The sequence below is a fragment of the Daucus carota genome, chromosome 5 (assembly GCF_001625215.2).
Source record: "Daucus carota subsp. sativus chromosome 5, DH1 v3.0, whole genome shotgun sequence".
In the NCBI taxonomy this organism is placed as follows: Eukaryota; Viridiplantae; Streptophyta; class Magnoliopsida; order Apiales; family Apiaceae; genus Daucus; species Daucus carota.
This window is the reverse complement of record NC_030385.2, coordinates 31,985,593-32,010,550: the sequence shown is the minus strand read 5'-3', so window position 1 is coordinate 32,010,550 and position 24,958 is coordinate 31,985,593. Positions and strand designations below refer to the sequence as shown.

Below are 24,958 nucleotides of genomic sequence, written 5' to 3'. Positions count from 1 at the left end.
CGGATTGAATTAGTGTCGGTTAGGTCGGGTTTCGAAACCCATAAACAGCTCTGACCACTACGACACTTGGACACTTAACTTTCAATGTCTATTTGTTTTTGTATGCATGCGATTACAGCATTATTTCCGGTGTCTTATTCACAGCCTAATCCACTTTTAACTAGACCTGACAATCGTGTCGTGTCATGTACTTTCGTGTCGTGTACTTTCACGTTTCGTGTATTTGAAGGTGAAACCTGTATCCGACCCGTTTCGGATTCGTGTACTTAATCTCAAACCCGTACCCGTTTCGAAACGTGTCGTGTAGTTTTCGTGTACATTTAAAATAAATATAATAATTAAATTTAATTAAAATATTTTAAAAAAATACATTTTTTATATATTATATAATGAAGTATATACATTTTTATGTATTATATAATGAAATATATATTAAATATTTATATATGTACACAATTATGTACAAAATTGTACATGTATATATATTACATACATAAATATGTATATATTTACATTAACATATACTTATTTTTTTTAAAAATATATTTATACCATGTACATTCGTGTACTTTCGTATATATAAAATAAAAACCCGAACCCGACACTAAACTCAACGTGTATTTTCGTGTTCGTGTACTTTCATGTTCGTGTACCGAATATTGAAAACCAAACCCGACCTTTTCGTATCGTGTTCGTGTTTTCGTGTCGTGTACCAAATTGCCAGGTCTACTTTTAACACATTCCTGGCAAATGTATTTGAAGGCAAAACTGAGTAAATTGATCGAAAATATACATAAATCTTCCCATTTTAATCGGGGATTATATATAGTCTTTCTTAACTAAAAAAATATGATTCTCGATTGAAGCCGAACATCGAATTTGTCTCTACAAACATATCCATACACATTAACAAAAAATTGCAAAATTTAATCCAGCGAAGCTAATAACCAAGAGCGCAGAACTACAGAAGGTGACTTGACCAAAACAAAAACATTGTTTCTTTACCTATTCGTAAGTAAAATTCTCCTACTCACAGGACTCCTTTATACTTATCTGATAAAAGCTGCAATATACGAAACGTTTATTTAATACAGAGACAGCAACATAAAAATAATCTCCATCGATGAATGGTCAACACTTTCACTTTTATACGAAACCAATATTACTACATATAATCGATTAGCGATTCGAATTCTCTTTCTCCTCTTGTGTAGGCCAATTGTTCTTGAAGTTTCAATGTCCAAATAAGCAGGAGTTATCAACAGACAGGTTCACGTCGGTTTCTGACACCCGACCCATCTGCAAAGTATCCACATGTCCAACCCATTATCCACCCATTACCCATATCCACTTCATTATATCTCACCATCTTTATAAATGCTTCACCTATATTTTTAGTTCCAACTATCCTTGACTACTCCTAGTCTATGCTATTTAATTTTCCATCCAATGGATACCTACCATTTTCTCCCCTCTCGTGATCTCGAACATGCAAGCTCTTATACTCCACTTCCCGATAGTCCTGAAACCCGACACGAACCCGATCCAGATCGTTCGAAAACTAACCGACGTCCGATCAAGATCGTGTCTAGTGTTCTCCTCGCCACGCTCATTTTTTCGTTTGTTATATTTTTGTTAGTCAACCCTAATGTGCAACAAGTTGTACGTAAAAAAGTGTCTAAAAATAGTAATGGCGAAGATCACAACAAGGCATCGAAATCTCCGGAGATGTTGGGCCCACCGTCACGAGGAGTGTCACAAGGGGTGTCGGAGAAGAGTTTCCGGCAGGCCACGGCGGAGCCGTCGTACCCGTGGACGAATGATATGCTGTCTTGGCAAAGAACTTCTTTCCACTTTCAACCTCAAGAAAATTGGATGAATGGTTAGCTTACCTTTTACAAAATATACACTTAACATATAGATTGACTCTAGTACGTATTTTGTATATGCACGTTTATTTATCTCCTGTTTTAAGTCCATTTTCTAATCATGTCTTTATCTTGCAAATCCAAACTTTTGGCGGATGCTTTCATGGGGGCTCTTTCTCTCTTTTGTTGTTCTGAAGATCCTAATGGTAGGCCCTTCATTTACCTTTTTCTCTGTCCATCTTCTTCTTTCTACCTCTTAATTTGTGGTTTTGGAGTTCTAACGTGAATAACATACCGAAATAAAAATCAGTCACCGTACAAATTTATACATTTAAATCCAGAATGTGAAGTGAATAATAGAATACCGTAAGAGCATCTCTAATAGTTTTACCTATAAAATATTGTGATATTGGCTATATTGGTTACTTATAATTTATAATTTAAAAATAGTATGTTATTAGTATTTAGATTGTTATAAATAGAATATATATCAGTTTAATTTGGTAATAATTTATATGTAATTAGCGGGAAGGAGAAAAATAAATTGCGGGAGATGACGTGGAATTCAGTAGTTCGATGACTATAATTATAGACAAAGGTTTGTTATGGTTGGAGTGATGTTTTTTTTAGACATTAGCTAAAATTTTTAATTTTGAAAAATCACTTAGATTTTTAGAGTTTTTAAGTTTGAGGTTGAAACTCTAATTTACAGGAAATATTTATCATATTTTGAGCGTCATTTATCAATGTACAAACGCGTGATTTTACCCGTTATGGAGTCCAGTCAGTTAATTAGTCAACAGCGGGAGCTTACTTGTAAGCTGATTTTCCTTAGAAAAATATACTCTCTCTCATTGAATTGGTTTCGACAGGAAAATTAGGATAATGGATAATAAAATTAGATCGAAAATGAATAAAATGGTAGGATCAATGTATATAAATTTTAATAATGTTTTATATTATTATAAAATAAAATTAATAGAAGAAAGTAGTGTGATTATCTCTACTTGAATATAGAAATTGCATAAAGATAATTGTGACAGATATACACTCGTTGTCGTTGACCGACTTTTGGGATTGTCATCTGTCCCTTGGCATCCTTTGACTATGCTATTGTTGTTAAAGTTGTAATATTAGTGTGTGATTAGCAATTTGTTATTGAAAAATCATAATTAGAAAATTCAATAACTTGCCAAAAGAGGTAAGAAACTTGGCAAATTAGATACGCCAAGAGCAGGTAAGAGAATGAGCTTCACAAATAATGTAGAGATAGATTATAATATGATATCGTGCGGGATGTAAACGGGGAAATCTGAATAGCAGGAGTATTATTGAAATGATACGATTCGATTAGCAGACGTGGTGATTTAATCTATGCACGATTATAAAATATACCAAACTCAAGATTTTAAAGAATGTGTCGGGCTTTTTCAAAGCTGTGGACCAATGAGATAAATGATTTTGCTCGATTAGTCATTTCACTGTCGCTAACCCAGCACGGTCCTCTTATATTTGTCATCTTTTCCATGCGGCATTTCTGTATTATTGGTACGACTGGGATACACTTTTCATTACCAAACAATATTTTTGGTATCGTCTCAACTCTCTCAAGTCTCAAGCATGTGATATAGGGACAATACACACAACAGTGATTTGGTTGATATGGATAGGAATGCTTAGTGTACATGACCTGTACTTGTTCAATAATACACTTCTAATCGTATCATCACAATAAATAATAAAATTTTATTATTATTATTTTAATACGTAACTTTTTAAATAAATAAATAAATTTAGGATGCGAAATGTATCTGGACCAACAACAGGTAAATCGAGTTATTTAACCTTTAATCTCACTCTCTCGAACATATTAAAATAAATATCATCTTCCACCCTCATGCTTACTGAGTTTTATTTGAATGTATAGTTGATAAATATGTTGGGACTATAGAGTTTTTATTACTACAAATTAGATTAGCTTTTATGTTATGCAAGATGCTAGTAAGTTAGAAGTTGCTAACCATCAATCGCTCTCTGATGTAAAGTTTACTGGTTTTAGTTGTACTGCTTTATATATTTGCTAGCTCGAATCTTTTCATATGGCAATTTGCCAATTCTGTAGAAGATTAACAAACAAGCTCAATCATTCTATTCTGGAATTTCCTCTTCTGTCAAAGGAAAAAGTATATGGAAATTAGGATTTATCTTCAGCTGAAATCCAAAAATTATCAATGTTTGTGTCTAGCGGAGTTCTAAAAATTTGTCGAAAAATATTCAGGCTCTAACTAAAAGTGAAAAAAAAGAAGATAATTTGATATTATATGGTGTATAATTTTTCTATCCTCACATCCTATAAAGGGTTCTTCTATAGCTATGTTACTGAGTATTGAAAAATTTGTATATTCATAAATCATAACTAGAGAGTTACAAAAGATAAACAGATAGTAAGAATTATGCAGAGTTCTATGAACATTTAAACAACTGCATGTGAAACAGAAGTGTTATGTACGTAATTCTGCTTGGTTGCTTGATTGTAAACAAATGAATATCTTATAATCCACACAATAATGTGTCCAACTACAGGTCCCTTATTCCACATGGGATGGTATCATCTATTTTACCAGTACAATCCAGACTCTGCAATCTGGGGAAATATTACATGGGGCCATGCAATCTCAAGGGACCTTATCAATTGGCTCCACTTACCCTTTGCAATGCAGCCAGATCAATGGTATGATATCAATGGTGTCTGGACAGGCTCCGCTACAATTCTCCCTGATGGCAAGATCGTAATGCTATACACAGGAGACACAGATGATCTTGTGCAGGTAGGCAGGGGTGGAGTGTAACAATAACCGGTCAAGTATTTTATTGCATGCCGCAAAGTTCAATACTCTATGACCTTCACTAATTTTAGGATGATAAAAAAAATATTTTTTTTATAAGATGTTTGAATATACACACCTTGAAATTATTTTTATATGTTTAGAGTTTAATTTTGGTGGTTTTTGGACGGTATTTAGTGTTGACAACTCTACGTGCAGGTTCAAAATTTGGCATATCCTGCCAACCTGTCGGATCCCCTCCTGCTTGACTGGATAAAATATCCGGATAATCCGGTCATGTTCCCTCCACCAGGCATTGGTAGTACAGACTTCAGAGACCCGACTACAGCCTGGATTGGCCCGGATGGAAAATGGCGGATCACAATCGGATCAAAAGTGAACAAAACAGGCATTTCACTTATGTATAAGACAACAGATTTTATAACCTATGAGTTATTAGACAATTTGTTGCATGCAGTTCCAGGTACGGGTATGTGGGAGTGTGTAGATTTTTACCCGGTATCAGTCACCGGTTCAAATGGGTTGGACACATCTGTCAATGGACCAGGAGTTAAGCATGTGTTGAAATCGAGTTTAGATGATGACAGGCATGATTACTATGCATTGGGTACTTATGACCCGATAAATGATAAGTGGACACCCGATAACCCGGAGTTGGATGTGGGCATTGGGTTGAGATTGGATTATGGCAAATATTATGCATCAAAAACATTTTATGATCAAGATAAAGAAAGAAGACTACTTTGGGGTTGGATTGGTGAAAGCGACAATGAAAGTACTGATCTTCTCAAGGGTTGGGCTTCTGTTCAGGTAAATCTAAGAACTTGTAAAATAAAGGTGCAAATTATGTATTTTTTTTTTGCTAAGCACAAATCATGAATTTTTTATTTAAAGAGCTAGAGATTTTTTTAGAAGTAGGATTTTAAATATTGGTGGAACATACACATGCTTATGTGTACATGAATACAATATTATTTAGCCTACAGACTAATCATTCAGACAACTTTACTGCATTCTATGTTGTATGTGTATTATTAATAAATATTGATTATACTGTAGTCAGACTAGTAATGGTGAATTGTAATGTTTTAACCTCATCTTTTATGTTCTGATTATGTGATATCTTTGTTTTAGTATTTAGTGAATTCTGTATATAGCTTTTGGGAGATTGTAGGCTAAAATGATTATGTTTTGGAATACAACTCTATTTTGGTGTAGTTGTGATAATGCTGATGTTTTAATTTACAGAGCATTCCAAGAACAGTGGTTTTTGACAAAAAAACTGGAACTAATATACTTCAGTGGCCAGTCAAGGAAGTTGAAAGCTTGAGATCGAGAAGTTATGAAATTAATGATGTGGAGCTTAAACCAGGATCACTTGTGCCGCTCAAGATAAGCTCAGCAGCACAGGTATATATTGTACATGTAATTTGATTTTGTGGAATGTTGACCTTGTATAATGCTAGCTTATCCTTGATTTGAACAAATAAAGATTGACACCTGATTGTGTATTTTTCTTTAAAACCTAATTGTCCAGTTAGATATAGTCGCAAGTTTTGAAGTTGATGAAGAGGCATTTAAAGGAACATATGAAGCAGATGCGAGTTACAATTGCACTGCCAGTGAGGGTGCTGCTGGTAGAGGCATTTTAGGACCATTTGGAATTCTGGTTCTTGCTGATGATCCACTCTCCGAATTAACTCCGGTTTATTTTTACATTGCCAAAGGTGTTGATGGAAATGCAAAAACTTATTTCTGTGCTGATCAATCAAGGTTTGCCTGTTTATAATTTCTTTGAATACCTTTTAATAATTACATTCTTGATTCTTTCTTATGCGTAAATTTTTTCATATCTATTTTGCTAAAATTATATGTCTGCCTTTGATGTTTATGTTTAAAGATTATTAATTTGGTTTAAAAAGGTACATATAAACGTGAATGTAAATTTTTATTTCCTCAATGATCTTGGATCACATGTTTGGAAAAATTATCCGGTATGCAGAGTAATATTAAGGTATAATCTAAGTCTTTGATGTATATGTAAATTGTGGTCTATTCTTAATCCTGGGAAGAGCTGTTATAACAGCAGGTTCTTTGGCACGCGCTTACAATTGTGGAAAAAGAAAAACAACAATATATTAGTCCCAAAAAAATTTCGAGCAGCCTATAATGAATTGAATGCATTGATCACCCAAGGCACTAGATATGTGTCAAACTTATGTAAAAAATATAATCTACACAGATATATTCAACACAGAGATAAGTTGAACTGGTATAAAATTCAATTCCCAAGAATAAACAATCATGGTATAAAATTAAGACGTACTTGGATTTTGGAATGATGAAAAGATGCAGAAAAGAAATTCTGTGCTTTAAAGGGACATTCATTGGAGAATTTATCTCTTACTCAGATTTATACTCTATATGGGTGACAAGTCTTGTAATTTAATTAGTCCAGCTCAATATGTTCGATACTTACTTGTAGCATTGATTATGCTTATGTTTCTTTTCTTAATTTATTCTACCCCTATGAGCATAAAAGGATTATTGCCAAAAAAAGAGCCGAACTTGAAGGGAACTGAGTTAACTGCTTTGCATCCTAATCTTATACTATGAAAAAAGTTGGTTGGATATAATTTTATCTCATTTGACATTAATTAGTGCATTGATAAGTGAGAATAGACTTGAGTTTCAAAAAAATCACAATAAATATTGGGATTTAGTGCATTGAGAAATGAGAATAATGTTGAGTTTCAAAAAAGTAACAATTAATATATAGATAAATTTGTATTGAAAGAAGAGAGGGACAAGTATTTTGGGACAAATTTATTTTTCAAAAGGGGCCTATAAATTGAGACGGAGGGAGTAGTCATTTGCGTTCTGTTTAATGTTGCATTTTAATGAATAAGCGAAGTCATGTAATGCAGATCATCAACTGCTTCTGATGTTGATAAAGAGGTTTATGGTAGTGATGTTCCCGTGCTCCCTGGTGAAAGCTTATCCATGAGATTATTGGTATGTGAAAGTTTACTTTAATCACAATATGTCTTAAAGAATAGACAGGCTAAGTTAGACTTATGAATTATCCCTGATTTTTGAATCTATTACTGCCATACCTGAAGTTCAAAATTAATTAAGAAAACAAACTTTATCAAAATTACTAATATTAGCATTTAGGGGTATGTGAATGAATCCAAATTTGAATTTTATGCACATGAGCCTGAAATATATCTGTAAACAAAATTTAGGTGGATCATTCCATTGTTGAAAGTTTTGCTCAAGGAGGTAGAACAGTTATAACGTCACGAGTTTATCCAACCAGAGCAATTTACAGTGCAGCAAGAGTGTTTTTGTTTAACAATGCCACAGGAGTGAGTGTCACAGCGTCAGTGAAGGCATGGCAAATGGCTTCAGCAACTCTCAAACCTTTCCCATTCGATCAGTTGTAACCTTGTAATATAGCTACCCCAGTGTGTACCTATCTTTCCTTGGGTCAACAAATAATTGAAGGACGAGAGTTTCGCCTGGCAGCAAATCGTGATTTATTGAAGGAACAAAATTTGGAAGTGATTCTATTATGAAGAGAGGTATTTTTTATGATGGACTTGCAAGTTGCAACCAGAAGGTTAGAAAGATAGGCTTGTCCCTATTGCATATATGTATTGTATTCTTTTCTTTTTTGATGATTATTTGTGTTGTATTCCAATCTGAGTGAAATTTGCAATATATAGTGAAGAGTGAAATTTGGAATATATAGTGAATTTTTATTGGGCCCATCTTGTTTTTTTTTCATTATTATAATCTACTTGCCACTTTGAAGGTATGCATTATAAATTATGATACAAATGAATCTGAAAGTAGATCAATTAGAATATTTTACAATTTTGAACTGGTTCAGTTTAAAGATATTATTTGGATGATCACATGATCTGTGTACAAGTTCCAGTTATATACATCTGGTGGGGTCACCTTAGGCTGCTAATTTTGCACGTATGTAATTCCTGTTTGGCTTCTTATGATTGGATCTACTAAGTTGCTTGGATGACTTCAGGTCTCTGAATCTGGGATTTTTTTAGTAAACACACATTATTGCAGCTTATCATCATTTCTCTTTGTCTATACATAAGTAGTTAAGTACTGTAAGATAAAACATAATTTGTGATTCGCCATTGTAGTACTGACTCTGAAGCCAGTTTACTACAATGGATACCAAGATTATTGTCCCTCCATGCAGTCCCCTCCTGGACAAAGCCGAAACAGAAAAAGCTTCAGTGGTTCACCAGCGATCCATCAAGGGTCTGTGTTCTCTTCTTTTAGTGTCAACCTTGTTAGTATTGCTTTTTGTCCAACAAGGACCAAGGATTACTAGGAATGGTGAAAATGATCTTAATTTGAAATCGCTGGAGCAAGCATGGAGATGGGTGTCGAAAGAGATCACATTAGATGTATCCGGTGAAAGAGTGAAGGCTTATCCGTGGACCAATGATATGTTATCTTGGCAGAGAACTTCTTATCATTTTCAACCTCAAAAGAACTGGATGAATGGTTAGCCCACTCGTACACTCTTACAGTTAAGTATTGACTTTTCAATATCTTATTGTAATGACCCAATCTTTGTTCATGTTAATTTCATGGCTTCTAAATTTGGGGAAACTGTTGTATCTCTGGAGCAGATCCTAATGGTACGCCACTTTAACTCTTGTTCTTTTAACTTTACGGCCATTTCTTAATTTCTTTGGACACCAATTAGCTCCTTGAGGAGTTTTAAACTGTGTACAGTAGGGTATTTTTTTGAATAATATGAAGTCCGAATACATAACAGTAGTAACCTAACAATTTAAGAACAGAAAGACCCAGATTCCCTATAAAACTTTTACAAAAGCTTCATTAAAGCTTAATCTGTTTTGCTGCAACTTTTACAAAGTCAGGATATGTCTGCAATGAATTAGATGTAGTACTGTAACAGTAAATATTTGTTCAAACTTGCCAACTCTTTCACCTTTATTGTTCTGTATAGAATAAAGCATACAAGTAGAATAAAATTTGACAACAGGATGTTGGTCATATTGTCAAGTTTTGGTGCTAGTCCGTTTATGACGTCCTGCAACTCTGCAAGTATAAATCTTGGAACGTCATGATACTATTAATTTAATTTTGTTAGGAAGACAATGTGTAAGTAACTCTTTAATGACAATATTAAGCACTGCCCATTAGGTCCATTGTTTCACATGGGATGGTACCATTTCTTCTACCAGTACAATCCTAATTCTGCTGTCTGGGGAAACATTACCTGGGGCCATGCTGTATCGAAGGATCTCATCAACTGGTTCCATCTTCCCATCGCTATGGTCCCTGATAATTGGTATGATATCGCTGGTGTTTGGACTGGCTCTGCCACCATCCTCCCAGATGGTCAGATTATTATGCTCTACACAGGAAAGACTGCCAATCTCACTGAGGTCCAAAACTTAGCCTATCCTGCAAACCTTTCAGATCCTCTCCTCCTGGAATGGGTCAAGCATCCGGGTAATCCGGTTATGGTTCCACCACCCGGCATAGGTTTTAAGGATTTTAGGGATCCCACCACTGCCTGGCTTGGCCCGGATGGAATGTGGCGGATCACTATTGGATCAAAAATTAACAACAATGGTTTATCGCTCGTATATAAAACTGCCAATTTTACTGAATTTGAGCTTTCAGATGAGCTGTTACATGAGGTTCCTGGTTCCGGTATGTGGGAATGTATTGATTTTTACCCGGTGTCACTGGCCAGCACAGATGGATTGGACACTTCAGCTAATGGGGCGGGTGTAAAACACGTGTTGAAAGCAAGTTTGGATCAGTATATGCAGGATTATTATGCAATAGGAACCTATGATCCAATGAGCGACAAGTGGACACCCGATGACCCGAAGGCAGATGTTGGCCTTGGCCTGCGGGTGGATGATGGGCAATTCTATGCATCCAAGACATTTTATGACCAAAATAAGAAGAGACGGATCATTTGGGCTTGGGTTGGTGAAAGTGATAGTGAATCTACTGACGTTTTGAAGGGATGGGCATCTCTTCAGGTAATGGCAGTGTCGTGTTTCATAGCTTTATAAATATCATATTTTTGGAGTCAAAAGATTGAGTATAGTCAGATAATTTGCTACCTTTTGTATATGCAGGCCATTCCAAGAACAATTGTATTTGATAAAGAAACTGGAACCAATATACTTCAATGGCCAGTGGAGGAAGTAGAGAGCTTGAGATCAGTAAGTTATGATTTTGACAAGCTCAAGCTTGGACCAGGATCAGTTTTGCCACTTAATATTGGCTCAGCCACACAGGTTTGTCACTATATTTTATGTCATAAGGCTAAGTTGCAATGATTTTACTGTATTTTTTTGAAGTTGCAGCAACACAGGTTTATGATTATGTTCTGTTTATCTGATGCTAAGTTGCACGCTCTGCACATGTTTCAATGTGATTCTGTGTACAATACTTTTGAGCTTAAGGCTGTATATACTTGTTGTTTGCAGTTGGACATAGTTGCTACATTTGAGATAGATGAAGAAGCATTACAAAGTACAGTAGAAGCTAATGAGGATTACAACTGCAGCTCAAGTGGTGGTGCCAGTCGAGGGGTTCTTGGACCATTTGGCATTTTAGTTCTTGCAGACGAACCATTGTCCGAGTTAACTCCTGTTTACTTTTACATTAGTAAAGGAACTGATGGGATTGCCAAAACTCATTTTTGTGCTGATCAATCACGGTTTGCCCCTTCTGTTTTCTGATCTAGACTTTTGAGTTATTTTAATCAAATTTTGTTTTCATGAAGTGTTCAACCTACAAAGTCTAAATATCTAATAAGTATAGTAATAGCTTCTCTATGGAGTGAATGTTGATGTCTTTGCCTGAAAACAATAAAGTGGTGGCATACTTATAAGCCTGCAATTTTCCATATCAAAAAATAGCATTTTCCTTCTCTTTTGCTGTAAGAGCAAGTAATATTGCTTACGTGTTTTATGTAGATCTTCAACTGCTTCTGATGTTGGAAAGCTGATATATGGAAGTGATGTTCCTGTGCTCAATGGTGAAAAACTGTCAATGAGGTTATTGGTATGTGAAGATCTGCCCAATTTCCATTTTTTTTTCTTTGGATGACAAAATTAATTGTATCTTCACTTATAGTAAGCGAAGTAGAAAGTAAAAAGAACGAGACACAGACAAATCATGTTATCTGTGCACAATCAATGTTCAAAGCGAAGATTAAAATGTAATTAGGTTATAAGTAAGACCCGATTCAGCAGCATTAAAATTCGGGCACATGATAGATAATTAATGTATTGGATGTTATATTTCAGGTTGATCATTCGATTGTAGAAAGTTTTGCACAAGGAGGAAGAAAGGTGATAACATCGCGGGTCTATCCAACAAAAGCAATAAATGGAGGAGCAAAACTATTTGTGTTTAACAATGCTACGGGAGTGAGTGTAACAGCATCAGTAAAAGCCTGGCAAATGATTTCTGCAAACTCGGTTCCTTTTCCACAAAATGGCGATCACTTGTAACGGAGCTCTCCTTTATCACCACATGTAAGATAAATGAGGTAGTTAAGGACTTGAGGCCAAGCAAACAGTGGGGTGAATTTATGCATTCTACTTCAACACTAGAGATTTGTCATGGAATTAAATTATTAAATTTTTGGTAGTTGATACGTTTTTTAGATTATGATTGTTCAACTTATTTGAATTAAAATTAACCAACAATATACTGCTTGTTGCTGTTATATGAAAAAGATTTCTGAGAAAATCTTTATGCAGAAGTATATGTATATGTAACATCACAAAAGAGGCCATTTGTTAATAGAATATTGTTCTTATTCTGTGTAGAGGTATATATTTGTCGTAGTGATAACATTGACAACAGAGCTTTACAGTATACTCCCTCCGTCTCAATTTATAGGTCCATTTTGGAATAAACACACATATTAAGAAAAAAGTTGATTAGATAGAATCTTATCTCATGTATCATTAATTAGTGCATTGATAAATGGGAATATAGTTGAGTTTCAAAAAAATTACAATATTTAGTGCATTGAGAAATGAGAATAATGTTGAGTTTCAAAAAAATCACAATTAATATGTAGATAAATTTGTATTGAAAGAAGAGAGGAACAAGTATTTTGGGAACAAATTTTTTTTCCAAAATGGACCTATAAACTGAGACGGAGGGAGTATAAACAAGTGGTGTGTGAAAGTAAGTGGATCACTAATTTTTTCGGCACCTGCACGTTTGAAATGCTGGTCAGATTTGTCAGCTTCTCTTCTAGTTTAGTTTTTGAGAGAAGTGAGGTTCAGCAGACTATTATGAATTATGATGTCACTTTGTTTTGTGCTAGCAATGCTATTTTAAAACTGAGGCTCAAAATGAAAGGGGCTTTTTCCCTATTTTGTGCCAGGTATGGGGTTGTTTCCCTATACTATCTTTATATTTTTTGTTCTACCTTTCCCTGTCTGATCTACATTTGCGTTCACTTTCCCAAACTAACCTATTTTGTTCAATTCTTTCCAAAATGATCTATTTTTTTCAACTCTTCCCAAACTAACCTAGTTTTTCTATATTCTAATATTTGGTTATAATTATAAATATACAATATTATTAATATATATATTTACTGAATTAATATTTTAATCCCTTATCTGTTTTGAATCGATGATTGTTTATCTTCAAAACACTGACCTTGAAAAATACTACTACCAAGAGGATTAACACTAGAGGCCCATACTACCAAGAATATAATATACATTGAAAAAATATAATGTATATTATATTCAAGCAAGTATTAATGAATTATTGTAATTTTAATATTTTAATTTATTATTGAAAATATAATATTAAAATATTAATTCAGTAAATATATAAATATATATATATATATATTAATAATATTGTATATTTTATAATTATAACCAAATATTAGAATATAGAAAAACTAGGTTAGTTTGGGAAGAGTTGAAAAAAATAGATCATTTTGGGAAGAATTGAACAAAGTAGGTTAGTTTGGGAAAGTGAACGTAAATGTGGGTTAGACAGGGAAAGGCTTCCTATGCTTGTGTAGATGTGTTCAGACTTGGTAAGCTTTCTGAATTTAATCAGAGAGGGAGGAGATTTTGCAATTTTTTAGTTGTCTTTTGCAAATTATCAGAAAAGTGGGTGTCTGTAATGTAAAATTTGGTGTAAACTTTGCTTCTGCTCCTTCTGAATGGTCAGTAATTAGTTTGAGTTTTACGATGTGCTTTTTCGTATTTTAACTTAGCCGGTTTAGTTTTCCTTAAAAATTAGATGGGCTCTGACCCCTGGCAATTGATTGCTAGATACCTTTAAACGGCACACGATTTTTGGACAGTTAGATGAACATCAACAGTCAAGATTATAATAATTTTTTAACACGTCCAACACATTTCAAACGCTGGATGGGTAAAATGACTCCGTCCAACGGTTAAAAAAGCGCCGGACGATTACCCATCTAGCAGTTAAAAAACGCTGAATATGTTAAAAAAGATGTTACAATCCTGTCCAACGGACCAAAAATTGTGTGTAATTTAAAAGTTTCCGGCTATCTATTGTTGGGGATCAGGACCCAAATTGGATATCAATTATCAAGCATCGTTTATTAGGTTCTCATGCCGTACTATTGAAACCAGGTGAGGAGCTAGGAAGGCTGAAGCCTCGACTAACCTCCAAATTTAGTGTAGAAAAGATTTAATTTAGTCCCGACAGACATCAAGAAGTTAATGTAAAATAATTTAAAATCTCATTTGATACGATCACCAAAACAGGGACCTTTAAAATCCAGGTTCTGCCATTGGATGCAGAAGACCTTGTAAAATACCATTGAAGCCATTGCACATTCCATCTGCAGCACCACTTGCACTTCTTTTAGGACCATTTGGCATTTTGGTTTTGGCACATGATTAAGTAGTTTTAAGAAGTAGTAGTAGTTTCAAGAGGAGATTAAATTTATACAAAAAAGTTAGTGGAGTGGTAGGCCTGCGGCAGACAGTGGGATTTGTAGGGAGAAAGATGAACACTGAAATATTGAGAGGGCAATCCAATTAAGTACTAGTACTGTATCCCCCCTACTATGCTGCATCATTCTAACTTCCCCTTCACGTTTAAGTATATCCTTTTTATTTTTCTTCCAATTTTTCTTTTCCTATCCTTCCAAAATGATGTCCAACTAAAAGCCAAGGTGATAAAGTATCGATGGGAATGAGAATCTGTTACAATCTATAAAATCAAAATCAAAACCAAAGCCACGTGTTTGTATATATGGTATAGTGGAACCTCAACAACAATGATCGTAACTTGGCTTGGTCAGAAAGAAGTTGTTTACATTTTTCTTCCTGGACACTGTTCTGTTAATCATCTGCAATCTCTTTTATGTCTCCAAAATATGAGTGTTCTTTACAATGACTCAATGTTTTATGTACATAGCTTCTACTTGCTGCACAACAAGTTGAAATCGTTCACATGTAAGTACGAAGCTAAAGGTTGGAGCTAGCTACCTAGCTAATAAAGTTTACATTTCCGGAGCTTCCATTGTTCGCAGTAAGTCATTTTCTCCAATGTACTAGGCTCCAAGCCCTTTTTGTTCAGATATACTAGCAATATTCCAACTATAGCAATCGTTCTCATTGGTTTTGCGGTTGTAGATAACTGATCCCCTCTTGGTTTCTCTTCTTTCTTTGATCTTGATGATGGTCACTTTCTTGACTGGAGTTAGCATGCTGCGTGCATATATGGATGCAACAACTATTAATAGTGGGATTTCCCTCTATATATTTATCCCATAAGAAACATAGATGGATAGATGTATACTTGCTTGATTAATTTCATAACCTGATACGTCGTGGTAATACATGATCTTCGGAGTTTCTTTGGCATTGTTTAAGGAGTTAAGTTCCTGCCCTTAAAACTTCGGCTCTTCTGATTTCTCTTACAAACATTTCTTTGTATACATGTGGCATCCAATAGACCTTTATCTTCTTTAACACGTTTGATTAATTTGCAATTGCCACTTCAGGAATTTTTTTTGAAGGTATTGCATGCTCTAAGGCACGCTTATATTGTTTTGTTGATGACATTCACTTCCCTTTAAAGTGTTGTCAAAGTACAATTTTACACTCTCACTTAAACTTTCCTGCAAGGAAACTGGTCTTACTTTATAAGCAGTATTTTTGCACCTTACAAGCGGCAAAACATACATTTAGTTATAACCTTGGGATGAATTTATCAGAACTGGGCTGTCTGTGCCTTCTTTAATACTGAACTGCAAAATGTATATTCGACATTTTTTTAACAAGTCTTAGATCTGGATATCTGCTGGATGATAATCGCACTTTCTTATGTATTAATCTATGGATATATTAGTATATTACACACACTATGTGTGCACACACATTACATCTTTCCACACACTTTGCTCTCGAAGTAACTAAATCTGTGTGTGCTTAATAAACATTTTCCCGTTCAATGCATAATGCGCCCAGCTAGCTCCATCTTCCGTTAGCACTATCATGATGAAGATATCATTGCATGTATGCAATTAACTCAATATTTTGCCTTATTACATATGTATGATACATAAGAATGCAAATGTAGAGCTTTCTGATCTGGTTTAAGGAGATCTAAAAACTTAATTACTAGTAATTCACTGTACTGATGAGTAGGTTGCGTATAATAAAAACTAAGATATTATACAATAGTCAATAGACATAATATTCATTTATATATGTAGTACTTCTGGAATACAACACAAGATGAACATATCTGATCATATAAACCAGGCGCGGCTTGAACAACATAAAAGGCCTGCGGCTATCTGGCTCCGTTAATATAGGCTATATAATACAGCCTATGTTATATACAATGACATTCTGGTTACTGGAACAGATAATATCCAGAAACAGCAGTTATAAGAGTTATAGATATATATATATATATAGTTCTGTAATCTTGTTATCTACAAGAATGTGGGGAAGTTTTTTCTTCAATAGGTCATATAATAACGATCATTTCCACAAATCAATCTGACAACTTGAAATTGAGTTTGACGTGTTTTCAGGATCCAATATCTCTTGGCTATTCAAATTTCTGACAAGGGTGCTTGAGTTATCATCATCTGCAGAAACGACACTGCTTAGAGCGGCTGCATTAACATTCAAATATTCATGATTATCCTGTGGAACATCTTCGTGGCTGAGTTGTGAAGCAACAAACTTATCAAGAACACGCCAGTCAGTTACTTGCTCAACTGCTTGATCATAACTCGATGGATAGCTGATTTCGTCTTGTGCAATGGATGAAGATTGCGGAATGTTTCTGCTAAGGTTCACGTTAAGGCCGTACGGGGGCATATAATTGCAGCTTCTGATGAGAGGTAGCGGTGATTGCAGCATTTTTGAGTTTTCAAGATGGGGAAGCTGGAAAAAATGGTCCGATCCAGATATATTTTGATACTGAAATTCCTGCTCCTTTTTGCAAGGATAAGGATAACGGTATGTAATGTTCGGTTGTTTGGGAGAATCCATGTCTGGCATGAATGAAACTTGATCTTCGTACCATATTGGTGACTCGTGCTCACTCATTCTTCGCACTGCTGCAATTTTCTTCTTAAACACCCTACAAACAACCCATCCTTCTTCCTGTTGTCATTACAAAAGCAAAGCCACACACACATATATAAGCCAATTGTGGCAAACTTTGATTGTCATTCAAACCAACAATAAGAATTAATTAGAAACATCCATGATCCATGTTATGCTTGGTTTTTCTAGAATGCAAATTTAACAAAATGCTGTAATGCTTAACAAAGAATAGTATGAGCAATGTGAGCTAGTAACAAGGAGTATAGTATTTGATTAAAACTTGCCTGGGTAGGTGCATTTTCATCTGTTTCAAGGCGATACTCGTGCATGATCCAATCTGACTTTTGTCCATTGGGGGCACGACCTTTGTAATACACTAATGTCTTTCTCATGCCAACTAAATCAAGCTTAGAATAAATTGCTTTATCTCTTCCTGTTGCTTTCCAGAATCCAGCAGCTGTGGCTCTATTCGTGCGAGTTCCAGTTGGATACTTCTTATCTTTATGACTGAAGAAGTACCATTCATTCTGCTCTTCTACTCCCAGTCCACATAGCTCTGCATATATTAATCAGTGCAATTTCCGTGTTAATTATAAGCTGAGCTAGTGATCAATTCTGTTCGTGTGTGTCTAATTATGTATAATGATCATATTAAGATGTGTCATGTACCTTGGAGATCCCAGGGCTCAATTTTGTAAAGATCGATGTCTTTGATGACATCTAGGTCAATCCTTTTAGAAGTAATCTTTTTTCTTAGGTAGTAATCCACCAGTTCTTCATCAGTTGGATGGAAACGGAAACCAGGAGGGACGATATGAGAAGATGTATCCATTTTTGTCTTCCAGTTATCTAATCCGATTCAGACCCTGCAACTGATTATTAATAATAGTTAGTTGTCGTTTAGGTAATAAACAGTCCATTTCATATTTCTCACGCAGTAAAAAAATAAGATAGATGGGCAGAACATAGAGTGAAAACATAAACAAATCCGGTTGTACACATCTGTCTCTGCAATGTACTAAGCATGCAGAAAGTTCAATTAATTGCAGGAGATCCGTGATTTATACACTTCTAATCCATTACTTATCTCATAATAATCTTAAGAAAGCAAGGATATATCCAAGAGCAGACTAAATTAAGCCTTACACACTAACATTCACCCACTTTTTTGCAGCATGCCCCTTGGGGACAATACTAGTTTCTGAAATCTGAACCATAATACGAAGCAGCTGAACCGCGCCATAGCTCTTCCATGGCCATATTTTTGTGACATATAAGGATCAAAGAGCAAACTTAGGGCTCTAAATACTAAATGACCTTGTATTCCTTAACTAGCTCCATGCTTGTACTAGCTAGCTAGCTAAAAGGAAGCATCTTGCCTGCGCTTCATGCGGGCATAATAAATTCATGTTATCCTTTGAGCAACGTATCTAGTTAATTAGTAGAGAAACAAAATCAGTGTGACAAACTTTGCTTAAATATTAGAATCGATCAGCATATGAAAGTGTAGTGAATGATTCCATTGCAAACGACTAACACAACAAAAAACAGAAACAGGGTCTTTTTTTGACACAAAATCGATCTTTGTAGGCCAAAAATCAGAAATAATTAATCAACTATGGCCGTAAGTTGGCCGTTAGTGTAACCTACGTTATTGCACTTGCTGTTAGATTAACCCTAGAATAATGTACTTGCTTTTCGTAATTTTCTTAGACCGGCAGAAGGGTTTGGATAAGTCCATGCTGACGTGTCTTGACTCGATGAAGGAGACCAGTATTCGTCGGAGCAAGCCAAACATAAATATATTTTGTGAGAAAGGACCTCACAATTTCACATCCTAATAGAGTTGGAAAATATAATGCCTGATCAATGTAATATTTTGCATTGTATTATTTAATAATTTGTCCTGATTGCGTAAAAAAAATATTTGGTCTGGATAAATAAAATTAGTATATATGTTTTTCAGTACATAATTAATATTGATTTCAACTTGAGCAGGGATAAGGCAATCGAATAAATCAACAACGGAAACGAAAAATATCAGTGTCCATTTGAAGACATGCACCATTTAAAAGTTAATCAAATTACTGAGAATTAATCTGTAAACATGTTACATCATTTTTAAAAGAAAATGTAACAATTAATAGGATTTGGAAAATCAAATCGCCAGATCACTTTATAATTATTAATTGTGAAATCCGTGATATTTCAAATCATGAAATATATTAATATATAACAAGCTAGCTAGCGAGCTAGAAGCCAAATTAAACATATATATATATATATATATATATATATAACAATTCAAAATTTAACAGGAGAAATTAACAATGAAAAATCTGTAAAAATATATATTAATCATCACCATTATATATCCTTTATAACGGCGTGGAAGGATTCATAATGCTTGTAGATCACTTGACCAATAGGTCACCAAGTTCTTGGGGAAACAAAATAAATAATTAAGTTAATCAAAAAGCTCGATTTTAGTTTACGTGAACTTTACTGAAGTTATATTAGAGTAAACCAGTTATATCGCGATATAGAATATTAACTATTATTGTCCATCCACTTAGTTATAAATATGAAGATCATGTGAGAAATCCACAAAAGTCAAGCAACTGAGGTTTGATGCAATTATGAAAACGTGGCATGTAATGATGAAAATAGTCAATGGATCGAAATGAATTACTCATCTACTTATAGTTAAGAGATATATAATTCATGGCAACAACATGTACATATCCTGTCTGGTAATAAGAAAGCATGTCATAACAGTTATTATTAGAGATAAAGCATGTGTGATTACTCAAGATTATTAATCAATTAACAGTAACTAAAGATGTAAAGAATAGTAAATAAGAGGGATCTTACGGTAACAGAGATGATAAGCAATCTCTTTGCAAGTCAAATTACCCTTCTTCCTCTTGTCAATATAATCGGAAACCCTAGTAGCCGTACGTAACAGGTTTCGATCCTATTTAGTGGGATGATACTACAAAAGACAAATTAAGGTTACCTCGGGACTTGAACCTAGCAGCTCACAGGAATATTTCAGATCCCGAGGAGGCCGGAAATGAAGAAGAAGAATTAGAAGAGGAAGTGATTTTAAGGAGGGAGGGATGGAGGAGTAAAAAAAGGAAAAGGGTGAGGAATGGTAGAAGGGAAAAAGAACTAGGGCTATATAGAGACGAACATGGACATGACCACCACCAAACAAATATATGACACAGCAGCACTATCTATATTATAATATATTACTGGTACTTATTACATGAAGAGATGGAAGCCCTAATGATGATAAATCATTTGCAAACAATTAACAACTATTAATTGTGGTAGCTAGTAGGCATAGGGGCTGTTTGTATTGAAGAAGCAGAAGCTGCTTCTGGCTTCTGCTTCTCTTGACCCGTTTGTGTAAAGAAGTAAAAGCACTTTTAAGAAGCTGAGAATGCTAGCTTCTCTCTCACAGCTTCTGCTTCTTTTCCAAACACTTTATTGACTTATTTACTTTTCACTTCTGATCCACTTCTTTACTTTAAGCACGGAATCACTTTTTTTAAGCTTGCCCAAACGGCCCCATAATTTCAAGGATTTGTGATCTGATCGCACCCTTTTTGTTCTTTCATTGTCCAAGTTAGAGCTCTCTCTCAACCTAGATTAGAGGACAAGTTTTTGTCGTCCTCAAGCGCATCCCAAATTAAAGACTCTTAACACATTCTTAAATATATTATAAAATATTGATTTTTAGTAATTTAATGTGTAGTCATCTCCAACAACGCTTCTCACTCAGAATGATTAAGAATTTTTCATAAGAGAGAAGAGAGAAGATACTCTTAGTAATTTCAAAAGCCATTATAAATCTAAAAATTTCTTGGAACAACTTTTTTCCTCTTCTTTCTAGAAAGTCAAATTAATAACTTAAATGAAGATCTGTTGAAGATGCTCTAACACAATATATAGATAGTTCAAATATCTCATTGATAATTTACGCGTAATTACCACATACTTATCTATAATATATTTATCGTGTTTATTGTTAATTGTTAATTTACATAGATATGGATTAGATACCAATATATTTAGATGATCTTTAACCCAAGTCATTTTTTAAACAATAATATCTTTTTATATTTAAAATTAAAAATTTGTTTGAAGAGTTTATCGGAAATATTTTTATAGCAGTTATTAATATTATTTAAGTATTTTTGCTTTGTCTTAATTTCAACGAGGGCAGTAGTCCTTTGCGGACCTAATTTCTGATATAGATGCATACAGTACACAGGTGGAGAAAGAGAAAGGGGAGCGTGGGGCAACTGCGCGCTAACTCCACCACCCGCAAGGCCGCAACTGATAAAGACTCTGCCTACACTGTACATCGAAAATTTTACGTTCCTATGTTAAAGTGACACACACACTTGCATAATAATGAACTGCTATAATTAGGGGTGTACACGGTTCGGGTTGGGCGGGTTAGCGGAATTTATCGACCCAACCCAATTAAATCGGGTTTTCAAAATTTCAACCCAACCCGAACCGTATAAATTTGTAACCCAAACCAATTTGTAGTACTTCGGTTTGGATTGGTTTGGTTATAATCGCCGGTGTCAAATAGGTCTTCAACATCAAATTTTTTACACTAAAAATTACTTTAACAATCTTGTCAAAAACATAAAATTGAATTTAGTTAAAAAAAATAAGTAGTAACAAATAATAAACAAATATATTCATAAATTTAATCTCATATTCGCACTCATAAATTTAGTCTCATATATATTTAAATAGGAAACAAAAATTAATATATTAAATTTAGGGCAAACAAATACAATAAAACTAATTGGATTAGGCTAATATGTGATGTGATGGATAAATTCAATATGTTCCCATATTTTTCAATCGGGTTGGGTTGGATCGGTTTATAAAACCCGAAACCCATGTTCAACCCAATTAAATCGGGTTAATGCTATTTCAATCCAATTACAAATCGGGTTAAAAAATTTCGGATTGGATCGGCCGAAATATGATCGGTTTGGATCGGGTTGGTCGGTTTCGCCAACCCGTGTACACCCCTAGCTATAATTATGTGAATAAGTATAAAGATTTTGATTACGGGAGTGAGAACCTTATATGAAAAGAAAGATTACACGGAGGACGTCAGAGATGAGCGAATGGCATGCACCAATCAGTAATCAGTAATCCAGTACTAATCGCATGGCTTAATCCGAATTAACAATAACATTCCCCTTTCTGTCGATATGTTTCCTCTGTCACTCTGGGTATCGTTTCATATACATGTTAATTTACATGGAAATTACTCTCCACTTATTAGCTAACAAGTGCGTGCATAATATTTAATTTGATGTTAAAATCTAGTTTTACAATATTACTCGCAATATATATTGTGATAAAGTTTTGATGATGAACTCATACTATTTAGTACATGAGACTTTTTGCTAAGGGATTAATGTTAATGATAAACATAATTAATAAGATCCAAATCCTAATTTTTTATATAAATGATCATTTAGTTATTTATGTTAAATCAAACCAAATCAAACATATCAAGTTTAAAACAGGATATTGTTGAGAATGTAAAATGTAAGCGGATCATATTTTTAGTTTGTGAGAAAATAAGGATCGGAGTATGTTTCCGTGAATATGATCGACGTAGTACGTGACAAATATACAACCACACTATTTAAAGCAATCTATATACATCATGATACTTGGCCCTTGATTCAAAATGATAAAAAAAATTCAGGGGATCGACAACCTGAATCAGCAATGCTTACATATTTTTTTTCTCCGTCAAATTATTCTTCGTCACGGAAAAACTTGCGCAACTTAAATTTTTGTTGTGTTAAAAGTTGGTATCAAGTAAATTATATGACTTAATTAGGTACCTCTGAAATTAAATAAAAATTACAAAATGAGTTTTTTTCCTGAAAGTTGTATATAAATTAAGGTTCAAGTAAATTTATCAAGTTGTATATAATAAAAGCAAGATAAAACTAATTTATCAAGAAATTACGAAGATTCAATTCGGTATATTGTAGTGAAAGTTAATTGGTTCAGAAGCCCTCACAACCTCAGTAATTTGTAAAAAAAAAAATGTAGATATATATGTAGTTTTCAATCAAAGCCAAATGGGAACTTAAACAAAAGATACAGTAGTGAGTTTTCGTTATCAGTCCAAACTTATCTTCAGACAATGGAATTTTTGAGGTTAGAAGCATATTTAGCATTCAATACGTTGTAATTATGTAATCAGTTTTGAATTTCACATAACTCTCATATAAGATTTCAAGAAAAGACTTTGATATATGATCTATCTCTCTGAGTCTTTTTTTTATAAAAAAATTTCTTTCTAGTGTGTTCAGAGAAACACACAATAATAACTATCGGTTACTTAGGTCAATGATTTTAATTAGAACCGATATCATTATTAATGAGATTAGAGCAAATAAAAATCCAGTACTTAACTAAAATTTGGTTGCACATGCTAGAAAATCAATCAGTTTTTTTTCTCTGCTGCAAATTAAACAAATTGTGCAAAAACTCCATTACTAAGTACTGAAGCATGAGCAACAATAACCAAGTTATAAATTGTAGACGCAAATAGATAGGCTAGGTAATTAGCACATCTAGATTAATATTATGATAACCCACAACACAAAAAATTTCCACGACACAATAGAGTAACGGTACCCGTTGTTGATGATCGTAACTTATACGTTTTACTTCCACCACCGACGCTCATCATTATACAGCTTTGCAACTTGTTCTACTATAATATGTCTATACAAACGCTCCTGTATAATAATACATGGATATCTACATGCGTATACAGCTAATATTGGTTTCCAATTCGAGTATAACGGAGCTTCAGCTGTCCGTTGATGAGTTTCATCAGCTCCGTCCCGTTGAAGCTTCTTTGTTTTGATTGCTCTCAGTACTGCACGAGTGTCCATTATGTTTTGTGGGGAGAATGGCCCTTGCTTACGAATTTACTGTTTTACCCTTTCTCCTTTAGGTCATGCCAGAGCCGAGCTGATAGAAGCTACGTGAGCCAAGCTGGTTGGTGGGTCCGATTAGATAGGACGAAATGATGGGGTGACTCTGCGCTTGGCGGCTCTGCGGTCTGGCGTGAGCTAGCCGCTATCATGCATTGGATATACTGTGTGTGGCTGAGTTGTGCGCGTGGATCCCACTGATTGTGAACTGGGTCCCGCCCTATTTTCTCACAGCATATCATAGATTGATAGAAAGAACATGTACGAATGAGTACTGGTGATATAATGAATTCTTGAATGTAATTGCTGTTTTTTTAGGGTAAAATGTGTTGCTGTCCGATGTGTCTAGTAATTAAAGTTTTGTTTTTTAAGATCTAATGTATCGAGGTGAAAAACTGTTTTGATCAACTAAGGACGCAGATAATTAACCGATATTAATTTATTTTCGAAATGAAATAAATGTTAAGAGCATAATGCCTGTCGACCATAAACTCAACCTATTGTTGTTGGATAAAAGTACGAACACTGAGTTCAATATATGGAGTTCAGCTCAGACAAAATATAACAAAAATATAATTTTGTTTGTGAAGTGA

At 34.4% G+C, this 24,958-nt stretch overlaps 3 protein-coding genes and 1 long non-coding RNA gene across 6 annotated transcripts; 3 read left to right on the top strand and 1 right to left on the bottom strand.

Moving 5' to 3' along the window:
* The first annotated feature begins 1,193 nt into the window (after positions 1-1,193).
* On the top strand, positions 1,194-8,488 carry LOC108222817 (beta-fructofuranosidase, soluble isoenzyme I). 2 transcript variants are annotated; one of them, XM_017396738.2, is made up of 8 exons: positions 1,194-1,882; positions 2,066-2,074; positions 4,452-4,696; positions 4,913-5,524; positions 5,963-6,124; positions 6,252-6,487; positions 7,642-7,729; positions 7,963-8,488. In XM_017396738.2, the coding sequence occupies exons 1-8, from the start codon at positions 1,450-1,452 to the stop codon at positions 8,161-8,163; spliced, it is 1,986 nt and encodes a 661-aa protein (XP_017252227.1). In that variant the 5' UTR covers positions 1,194-1,449; the 3' UTR covers positions 8,164-8,488. The 2 variants fall into 2 exon arrangements, with proteins under 2 accessions (XP_017252227.1, XP_063949125.1); XM_064093055.1 differs by lacking the exon at positions 2,066-2,074.
* A 128-nt stretch (positions 8,489-8,616) lies between these two features.
* Positions 8,617-12,430, top strand: LOC108222818 (beta-fructofuranosidase, soluble isoenzyme I-like). Of its 2 annotated transcripts, none has more exons than XM_064093056.1 (7): positions 8,617-9,259; positions 9,388-9,396; positions 9,929-10,785; positions 10,885-11,046; positions 11,239-11,393; positions 11,731-11,818; positions 12,064-12,430. In XM_064093056.1, exons 1-7 carry the CDS (start codon positions 8,917-8,919, stop codon positions 12,268-12,270), a joined length of 1,821 nt encoding a protein of 606 aa, XP_063949126.1. In that variant the 5' UTR covers positions 8,617-8,916; the 3' UTR covers positions 12,271-12,430. The 2 variants fall into 2 exon arrangements, with proteins under 2 accessions (XP_063949126.1, XP_017252228.1); XM_017396739.2 differs by having other exon boundaries at positions 11,239-11,471.
* Positions 12,431-15,024: 2,594 nt separating this feature from the next.
* LOC135152596 (uncharacterized) lies at positions 15,025-17,525 on the top strand. Its single transcript, XR_010291904.1, has 2 exons — positions 15,025-15,313; positions 16,830-17,525. It is a non-coding gene; the product is annotated as an uncharacterized LOC135152596 (long non-coding RNA).
* Positions 16,481-20,593, bottom strand: LOC108222169 (NAC domain-containing protein 7). The gene is made up of 4 exons (XM_064092979.1): positions 20,227-20,593; positions 18,022-18,224; positions 17,633-17,908; positions 16,481-17,405 (listed from the first exon to the last, which is right to left on the bottom strand). Exons 2-4 carry the CDS (start codon positions 18,182-18,184, stop codon positions 16,777-16,779), a joined length of 1,068 nt encoding a protein of 355 aa, XP_063949049.1. The 5' UTR covers positions 18,185-18,224; positions 20,227-20,593; the 3' UTR covers positions 16,481-16,776.
* Positions 20,594-24,958: the final 4,365 nt, after the last annotated feature.

What these genes read in the sequence shown, in the direction of transcription:
- LOC108222817 (XM_017396738.2), top strand. Translation starts at nt 1,450, where the DNA reads ATGGATACCTACCATTTTCTCCCCTCTCGTGATCTCGAACATGCAAGC. An exon ending in ACACAGATGATCTTGTGCAG is followed by an intron (nt 4,697 to 4,912) that starts GTAGGCAGGGGT and finishes CTCTACGTGCAG; the next exon opens with GTTCAAAATTTGGCATATCC. An exon ending in AGATAAGCTCAGCAGCACAG is followed by an intron (nt 6,125 to 6,251) that starts GTATATATTGTA and finishes CTAATTGTCCAG; the next exon opens with TTAGATATAGTCGCAAGTTT.
- LOC108222818 (XM_017396739.2), top strand. Translation starts at nt 8,917, where the DNA reads ATGGATACCAAGATTATTGTCCCTCCATGCAGTCCCCTCCTGGACAAA. An exon ending in AGGGATGGGCATCTCTTCAG is followed by an intron (nt 10,786 to 10,884) that starts GTAATGGCAGTG and finishes TTGTATATGCAG; the next exon opens with GCCATTCCAAGAACAATTGT. An exon ending in ATATTGGCTCAGCCACACAG is followed by an intron (nt 11,047 to 11,238) that starts GTTTGTCACTAT and finishes TGTTGTTTGCAG; the next exon opens with TTGGACATAGTTGCTACATT.
- LOC108222169 (XM_064092979.1), bottom strand. Translation starts at nt 18,184, where the DNA reads ATGGATACATCTTCTCATATCGTCCCTCCTGGTTTCCGTTTCCATCCA. An exon ending in TGAGCCCTGGGATCTCCAAG is followed by an intron (nt 17,909 to 18,021) that starts GTACATGACACA and finishes TAATATATGCAG; the next exon opens with AGCTATGTGGACTGGGAGTA. An exon ending in AAATGCACCTACCCAGGCAA is followed by an intron (nt 17,406 to 17,632) that starts GTTTTAATCAAA and finishes GACAACAGGAAG; the next exon opens with AAGGATGGGTTGTTTGTAGG.